Here is a 9,344-nt window from a genome sequence, read left to right on the forward strand (position 1 = left end):
TTGTCAAACATAGAAGGCCGTTGATGAGGAGACTTGGCGCCTCTTTGTATAGATTCAAACATCAAAGGAATGACAAGTTAGTATAGTTGATATTATTCAATTCCTCATTAACAAATATATATCATATGAACTAATTAATTAAAAATATATGAAAGGCAAAAAGAAGCAAAACACAAGGAATAAGTGCTCAAAATAAAAACCCCCACTTATGATCTCGTGGTGGGTGTAAGAAGCTTGAGGAGAAAATCCTCAAGCAAAAGGCAGAAGCTAGACCATCATCTGAGGGTGGTAGCCCCCAACCTCCTTCTCCACCTTCTCAGCATGAGAAATGGAAGTTGGCTCATTTAAGATCATCGAGCGCCTACTCTTCTGACACTGCACGAGAAATATCTGAAAGAATTGTAAGTTATCATTGTTACTAAAATAATAATAATTTCATTATACATACTCCCTTGAACTTTTTTAAGAATAATGGTGTTTTGTAATGTTATAGGACTCCTTGGTTGAGTAGAGCTTCCAAGGTCAATTCACTCCAGAGGATCGCTAGGATATTCTTACCGCTGCATTTGGACAACCTGAGCACCTTGGACGTTTGCGTGCTGTTGGAACTGGAGTAGGCATTCAAGATTATTTTGGGAGTTCTTCTCGTCAGACTTCATATGCATACAGCGAAGCACAAGAACAAAGCTTGACACAAGAGATCACAAAAAATCTTCGGGCGGACCTTAGGAAGGAGCTTAGGACAGAGCTTAGGGAGGAACTGTATAATGAGGTCACTACAAAAGTGACTAACAAAGTTATGTGCCAGTTCCAGAAGCAGTTTGAGAGCTATGGCATGCGCCCGAAGTCATATACATTAATTAATATCAATTGTCTTGTGCAGAGATTCAAGACTCCTACTTCAATTCCTGAGAATTCACTTACATTCCTGAGGAAAGCAATTGCAAACAATTTAGTTAGATTATATAATAGTTCATAATTATTAGAATTAAAATACATTAGAACATGTTGATTTATAGTTATTCGACTTTGTACATTATGTGATGTAAATATTGACTATTGTGTTGAATCTGTGTTGTTATGATATTGTTAGATATGCAGGTCTGTTTTTGTGATAGTGAAAATCACAAAAACAGACCTGCTATTAAAAAAAATTGTAGGAGAATAGGTCGTAGTTGTGGCTAAAACCGGGGCCAAAAGTTACACAACTTTTTTTTTTAAAAAGGATTTTGGTCGCGGTTCAAGCAAGAAACGCTGTCATATCCCCAGGTTATTACCTTGGTTCAACCGAGGTAACAACCGTGGTTATTTCCCTTCGTTGCACTAAGGTAATGGTATTGAATTTGTAAGAGTTTTTAATGAATTAAAATTGAAAATTAAACATGCTATAGAACTAAGAAAAAAAGTGTATTATAATAATTTAAGCTTGTGGTGAATGATGACTTATTTGAGAAAAAAAGTTGTATTCTTTTATTTCTTCTTTATAATAGTTATATTATAATATAAAAAAAACTACAATACAAATTTTCAAATACAATGTATTATAATTATATTATTTATGAATTATATAAGTAATTACAATGTTATATTTTTTGTTTTTTAATATATATATATATATATATAAAATAAAATTTGTGTAAAAGAATTATAAGCGGCAATGATAAATAATCAAACAATAAAATGATTAGACTAAATAATAAATAAATAATTTTAATAAAGTTAAATATTGAAAAAACAAGATTTATTCAAAAAAAAGTTTGTTAGATGTATTATTTATTTTTTATCTTTTAGTTTGTTATTATTTTTTATTTGTCTTTTGGGCTTAGCTTATATTTTTTTTATTATAAATAGAAGACCCTTTGTGTATATTCCACACAAGGGATATTAATCACGTACATATTTTTTCACTATATTCAATAGGTTTAATGTTTGAATAGGTTCGTATTTTCGTGTAGAATTTCAAATAGGTCTCTTTCTTTTTTAGCATCTCAATTAGGTCCTTATTTTTTTTAATTTTATGCTAATAAGTCCTTTCTGTCAATTTCATCAAACGACATCAATAAGTGTGTGACGTGGCCTGGTGACACTGACACGTGTCAAATTAAACGTGTGTTATATAGATTTTTTAAATTTTAAAATTAAAGAATTAAATTAATATATTGGGGGAACTAAGAAAAGATGTTGAAATTAAGAAAAGAAAGGGTAAAGATGGAAAAGAAAAAGGTTATTCTTTTTGTCAACACCCAATTTCGTCTCGGTGACTAAATAATAGGACTTGTTTTTTTTGTGTTATTTTTTTTTTATTTTTTCATTTTTTTATTTTGTTTTACTATTTGGTATTTGATTTAGCTTTCTTTATTATTATTTAATTTGATTTTATTTTTATATTCATTTTGAAAAAAAGGTACAAAAAAAAGAAAAAAAAGAAAAGAAAAGGAAAAAAAGAAAAGCAAAAAGTAAAAGAAAAAAAATAAAAATAAAAATTAAAAAAAAAAAAGAAAAACGAAAAAGAAAAACAAAAGGAAATAAGGAAGAAGGAAAAAAAGAAAAAAAAGGGGGTGCACGTGAATAAAATGGGAGAGGTGCTGCATGAACTGGATTTGAGTTCCTTGAAAAAATGCCCACAAGCAATTAATATTAATGCATGACAAATCACTTTAGAATATTTTTGAAATTGTTTTATTTGGTAATAATTTGAATCAACATTACGACAATAATTACAAGAAATAATTAAAAATAATATATTGATTGTTGGATTCAGTTTATTCCTAAAAAGAAAAATATGACTTCCTTATAAATGGACAATTTTCTGACAATTATTTATTTTTCTTCAATCAAGACCATTTCTTTCCCTATTTTCCTAATTGACAATTAATTCGCCATTAAAGCAAGATCACAATAATATTACAAATGTGTGTATATAAATATGCACCTTGTAAACAAGAAGGGGGGAGCGAATTGAACCTCGGGAAGATAGCATAAGGGAACAGAAAAAAAAAAGAGAAAGAGAAAATTCAATCTCAAGAAGAGAACGTAAGGGAACAGAAAGAAAAGGGCTTCGATTGCATGCACCCTGGTTTTCTCTACACCTATACTTTTGTCTTATTTCATGATTTTTTTTTTATTTTTTTATTATTTGATTATCAGGTTTTTATTGCATACAACCCCCTGTAGTTTTATATTCTCACATTCCTTGTTTTTTGTAATTCTATTTATAAGTTTGTTTCATTACTTTTAGAGATTCCTAAGACATCTTTCTTTTTAACAATTAAATATGGTTTTTAGTTTGTTTTTGTTTTATTATTCTTTAATTCTTAATATATTTTTTTAGCTGTAATTTATTTTCTATCTTTATATCTTTCCTAAAAAAAATAAAAATTAACGTAAATAGTATCATTATTTTTATTCTATATGCATTTATTATTTTAAGTTTTGTTTTAAACATTCACGTAAGTACTATTTTCATACTATAAAAATTACAAAAATGAAAACGTAAAAAAATATATATAAAGTATAAAAAAAAATAATAAAAATATTTTTTAAAGGTTAAAGTACATGTGTGATCGCACGCGTCGTCCTTGTGCTAAAACCTTTTCTTCTTTTCACTAAAAAATAATAAAAAAATATAATTTAAAGATTAAAGCACATGTGTGATCGCACGCATCGTCCTTGTGCTATAAAACCTTTTTGTCTTCCATAAAAAATAATTAAAAAATACTTTTTAAAGGTTTAAGCACGTGTGTGATCGCACGCATCGTCCTCGTGCTAAGACCTTTTCCCCTTTCATAAAAATAAAATAAAAATGTTTTAAAGGTTTAAGCNGTTTAAGCACGTGTGTGATCGCACGCATCGTCCTCGTGCTAAGACCTTTTCCCCTTTCATAAAAATAAAATAAAAATGTTTTAAAGGTTTAAGCATGTGTGTGATAGCACGCATCGTCCTCGTGCTATGAACTTTTCCCTTTTTATAAAAAAAATGCTTTAAAGGTTTAAGCATGTGTGTGATCGCACGCATCCTCCTCGTGCTAAGAACCTTTTCCCTTTTTTTTTTATATCAAATACCGAAATAAATATTTTCAAATAACAAGCATTCTCTCAGCTAGAACTACGTAACCCTGATTTCTCACTTTAGTGAGAATACGTAGGAGCAAGGTCAATCCTTGTCGGGCTCAAAAAGCTAAAAAAATATTTTTGTTTCTTTAGATTGTCGTTTTTTGGGATAGTTAAACATTTTGTAAACCACATCACATTCGCGTATTTAATTAAAGGTACTGCCTTCGGGCAGGCGTTGTAGGGTGCTAATACCTTCCCCACACGTAACCGACTCCCGAACTCCATCTTTGGTTTTCGTGGATCGTGCTTTATCATTTTATGGTTTTTCTGTAGTTTTTCAGTATAAACTATGGTGGCGATTCTAAACTCTTTTTCAAACTGTTTCTTTTTTTTGGATCGTCGTCCTGTCACGATTCCGGTTGTGACACTTTTGCTGAAACATTGAATTGGGAAAGCAAAATCAAAATGGGGACAAATTTCTAAAATAGGGCTCGTGATTTAGTGCTAGTGTTTTGGGGAAACAATGGATGCGCGAGTGTTTTAGGAATCAGAAACACGTTGTTTTTTGAGTGAATGCGAGTGTTGGTGGGTGAATTATCGGTGCATGTGCTTTTGGAAAAGGTTGAAGCACAAGGTGTGGGATCGTCTCTCATTGGAAGCGCAACACTGAAGCACATGTTGAGTGGAGGTTAATATGAACGAAGGTTAGTTTTTGTGGTTTATTGTCTTACATTTTATAGTTAGGAAAGTTTAATATTCGATTGTGGTCCCCCATGGTTTGGTCGGTGTTCTCGATTGCGTTTTGGTGGTCCTGTATGTATGTTTACAGTTATTTGAGTCTTTGTGAGTGACTTTTGTTATTGTTTTAATATATTCTTTTTTGTCATGATATTGTGTTGTGCGTGTAGACTTATTTATACAGTGTGCGTAATAGGCGACTTTTTTTTATTGTGTTTTCCACTATGGGGGGAAGTTCATTACTAATGAGACCTTGAAGTATGAAGGGGAGACGACAACTTTGTCCTTTGACCCTGATGTTTGGAGTTATTTTGTAGTTGTTAATGTAGTGAAAAGTTTTGGAAATGATAACTTTGAACAATTATGGTACTGTGTAAGAGGGGGTTCATTGTTGGACAATAGGTTGGAAGAATTGATTGATCACACTGGTGTCATGCATATGGCTAACTTATGTAGGATTAATCGTGTGGTTCATTTATACGTTATACGTGCTGCTTCTGAGCCTGAAGTGATAAATATGCTTGAATATGTTACTAATGATCAAGGACAAGTTGATGCTCATGGTTAAGTAGAAGAAGAGGGTGAAAGAGATGGTGACGGTGTTCATGTGGATGGTGAAGTTGATGGTGACTTAGAACATATGCATGAGGGTGAAGAAGATGCTAATGCTATTGACGTAGAGGTTGAAGATGATGGTCATGTAGAAGAGTTCCATGAGGTTGAAGAAGATGTTAATGGTGTTGAAGGATTTGTGGATGATGAAGTTGATGTTTGTAGTTGGAGTACATCTAGTGATGAACGTGATGTACATGAAAATAATGAGTGCTTAGAGGGACTTGTGGATGTGACTGTTCAATGTGATATAGATGGTGATATAAATGGTGATGTAGATGGTAATGTGGAAGTAGAAGTAGAAAGTCTTAAAGCCAGTGATGAAGTGAGTGTTGAAAGTGATGATCATGATGAAAGAGGTTTGTCAGATGAGGAGTGGAAATCTGAGGAATTACTTACTGCAACAGATAGTGATGAAGAGGTTAATGACACTAAAGGTCATGGGAGGTTTATTACTTTTTGTATGCCAAAAAGTATGGTGGACTTTACATGGGAAGTAGGGACATTTTTTGCAAATAAGCAAGATATTATAGATGTAATTAAAGGGTATGCGATGGAAAATGGTAGGAATATAAAGTTTGTCAAAAGTGACAAAATAAGATTGAGGATGAAGTGCATTGGTGCAAAAGGAGAACGCCTATGGACCATATATTGTGCTTATATGGAGGCTGAGAAATCATGGCAATTGAGAACTAAAAATGACATTCACACATGTAGCAGGGAGTTCAATCTCAAGTTACTTGATGCTAAGTGGTTGAGCTCAAAGTTGGAGAAAACAATAAGGGAAAATCCTAAAATGAAGGGTGTAGATATTCGTGAAAAAGTTCAAAGGAAGTGGAANATAGGTATATCTAGGGGTATGGCTTATAGAGCCAAAGCTATTGCTTCTGAGCACATTGATGGGTCCTTTAAAGAACAATATAAAAGGATATATGATTATGCATATGAGGTGTTGGGAAGAAATCCTGGATCTACAGTCAAAGTGGTTGTTGAGAATAATGAGGCTGAGGTAATTTTCCAGAGATTTTATTGTTGTCTGAGGCATGCAAAGACAGTTTTATGTGTTGTAGGCCAATAATTGGACTAGATGGGGCCTTTTTGAAAGGGAAGTATGGTGGTGAGTTTTTAACCGTTGTTGGGAGAGATGGAAATGATCAAATGTTGCCCATTGCATATGCGGTGTTAGAAGGGGAAAACAAAGATTCATGGTCCTGGTTTTTGAATCTTTTGATTGATGATCTTTGTGGTCAAGAAGTATGTTCATCAATAACTTTTGTGTCAGACCAACAGAAGGTAACAATCATATTTAATTTGGTTCTTTCTTACATTATTTCATTACTTATATATCATATTTAATGTTGCCCACAGGGTCTACTACCAGCCATTCAAGAGCTACTCCCCAGTGTTGATAAGAGGTTCTGTGTCAGACACTTATATTCAAACTTTAAGAAGAAATTTCATGGTAAAAATCTGAAGAAACTGATGTGGAGTGCAGCTACTGCCACTCATCCACAAAATTGGGAGAGGGAGATGAGAAACATTAAAGATGTCAATGAAGACTCATTCAAGCATTTGATAGCCATCCCTCCAAGGTTTATTTTTGTACTTTTTTATTACAACTATAGGAACTGTAATTATCTATGTTTTATGGTGTAGATACTGGTCAAGGTCTAGATTCAATTCAAGACCAAAATGTGACACATTGGTGAACAATATGAGTGAGACATTCAACAATGTATTGGTTCATACCCGGACTAAACCAATCATTACAATGCTGGAAGAAATCAGGGTGTACATCATGCAAAGATGGGCAAAAAACAGGACTAAGATACAGTCATTTACAGGATCAATTTGTCCAAAAATCCAGGCTAGATTTAAAAAGGAACCCCAATCAACCAAGAACTGGATTCCTAGGTAAACTTGTAATCTAAACTTTGTTTATTTTTCTTAACTTTGTTCAGTTGTATCTAAACTTTGTTCATTTTTCTTAATATTTGTTCATAGTTGGTCAGGAAATCAATTGTTTGAAGTGAGACACGTCTCCCACAGTGAAGACAAATTTGTTGTAATCATAGACGACTTGTCATGCTTCTACAGGAGATGAAGCATCATAGGAATCCCATGTTGTCACTCCTTAGCCGCAATGAAGTTTTTGAATATTGATGAACAACAGTTCATTCCAAGTTGCTTTATGAAGTCCACATATGAAGAAACATATGCATCAATCGTATATCCTGTCAACGACAACAACATGTAGGACCTACAACCATATCCGGATGTCATGCCTCCTTACAAAAAGGTTATGCTTGAAAGACCTAAGAGGAAAAGAAGATTGGAACAGTGGGAAATGAAAAAAGATGATTCTCAAATGACCAAGACTGGTTTGCGCAAGAGATGCGGGCTATGTAGGGAGGTTGGGCACAACAAAAGATGTTGCCCCAAAGCTACACAACAACCTACTCATTCAACACAACCTGAAGTATGTAATGACCAAGTAGCTGAACCGTAGAAGTGATTGTGAATGTTGATGCAAGCTTTAAGGATTCCTTTAATGTAATAGTACACTTATGTAAGCCATGAAGTGCATTTGCACAGCTGAATCTTGTAATCTTTGTCCATTTCAATTTTAAATTCACCTAGCTGCTGTTTTCCAGCTTGGTTAAGTATTATTACATATTTCTGAGTTGTTTGCATTGTTGTTTAGCATTTTGATTTAGTGAAACTCAATTTGGGGTGTGAGGTTGCCTATTTTTGTGCATAATGGGCGGTTAAGAGGTCATATTATGAATTCTGCTATTTCTATACCAATTCCAAGCTTAGACAACTCTATTTTCATGGTATAAAGTTGTTAGGAGGTCATATTGATGAATTCTGCTAACTTCATTTTTTTGGTGCAAATTGGCTACTGTCAAATCTGTTTTAAGTTCAAAGTGCAAGATTTTCAGTTTCAGATTTTTAGTTTTTAAAGTATATTTTTGTCTCAGATTTCCAAAGTCCAAATTGGCTACTGCTATTTCTGTCTTTTGCTGTCAGATTTGGTTTCCAAAGTCCAAATTTAGTGCATGCATGATGTGTGTAAGAATCATGACCATCAGTTATTTACATTGCTTTTACTGCCAGATTTGGTTTTAGGTATATCAATATGTTCCAAGCATATCCATATCAGAATGCTTCTCTTTGTCTTATCAGAATAGGTAAAACAATAGTGTGCTTCTTCTCTGCCACAGTGAAATTATCCCCGATAGCTTTAGTGATGACAGTCCTCACATATATCACCCAAATGTATGCTAAAATAGGGCCATTATCTTCCCTTAAAACAAAGATTAGAATATGGGACTGCATCACCTGATGGGGTTGTGACAACCTTGTGTCCTAAGACCCCATCCTCTGGCCACATCATGATCACCATGATCACAATTTAAAGTCCGCCTGAAATTATTTAAAAAAAATTGAAATACCTTATTTAAAAATGTTTAAACTTTAAAATTGTAACATCCCAAATATATATATATCATGTGGAATGCAACATACGTAATAAAGTAAAGCAGTTAAGAGTAGAAGTATGATGAAGTATTATAAGATACAGTCATCCAAAATATAAGAGGAATTTAAAGCTCTACATATCGTTATAGAGTCTTTCAAAAAGGAAGAAAGGAAAGATACTAAGTCATATACATGTAATTAATTATATCTAGTCTAAAGTACTCTACAGTGTCTGGAGCATCAGCAGCATCAACTCTGTCTAATACCTGCTCCAAAGGGGCCTCTCCTACCTCTGCTCACATCCAATTTGGACGATCATTGCAAAGTAAATCAAACACAGACATACACAAACAGCAAACAATGCAAGGGTAAGCTAGATTTCAAAAAGAATACAAGTCAATTAAAACTAACCAAAGTAAAAGAAACATACAAGCAATGCAATCATAGAAGAACAATTTT

At 33.1% G+C, this 9,344-nt stretch overlaps 1 protein-coding gene across 1 annotated transcript; it reads left to right on the forward strand.

Annotated features, from left to right (window-relative positions):
* The first annotated feature begins 5,430 nt into the window (after positions 1–5,430).
* Positions 5,431–7,506, forward strand: LOC106763626. Its single transcript, XM_014647793.1, has 5 exons — positions 5,431–6,411; positions 6,513–6,656; positions 6,771–6,994; positions 7,059–7,316; positions 7,407–7,506. Exons 1-5 carry the CDS (start codon positions 5,431–5,433, stop codon positions 7,504–7,506), a joined length of 1,707 nt encoding a protein of 568 aa, XP_014503279.1.
* The last annotated feature ends 1,838 nt before the right edge of the window (positions 7,507–9,344 follow it).

The sequence above is a fragment of the Vigna radiata genome, chromosome 6, assembly GCF_000741045.1.
Source record: "Vigna radiata var. radiata cultivar VC1973A chromosome 6, Vradiata_ver6, whole genome shotgun sequence".
NCBI lineage: Eukaryota > Viridiplantae > Streptophyta > Magnoliopsida > Fabales > Fabaceae > Vigna > Vigna radiata.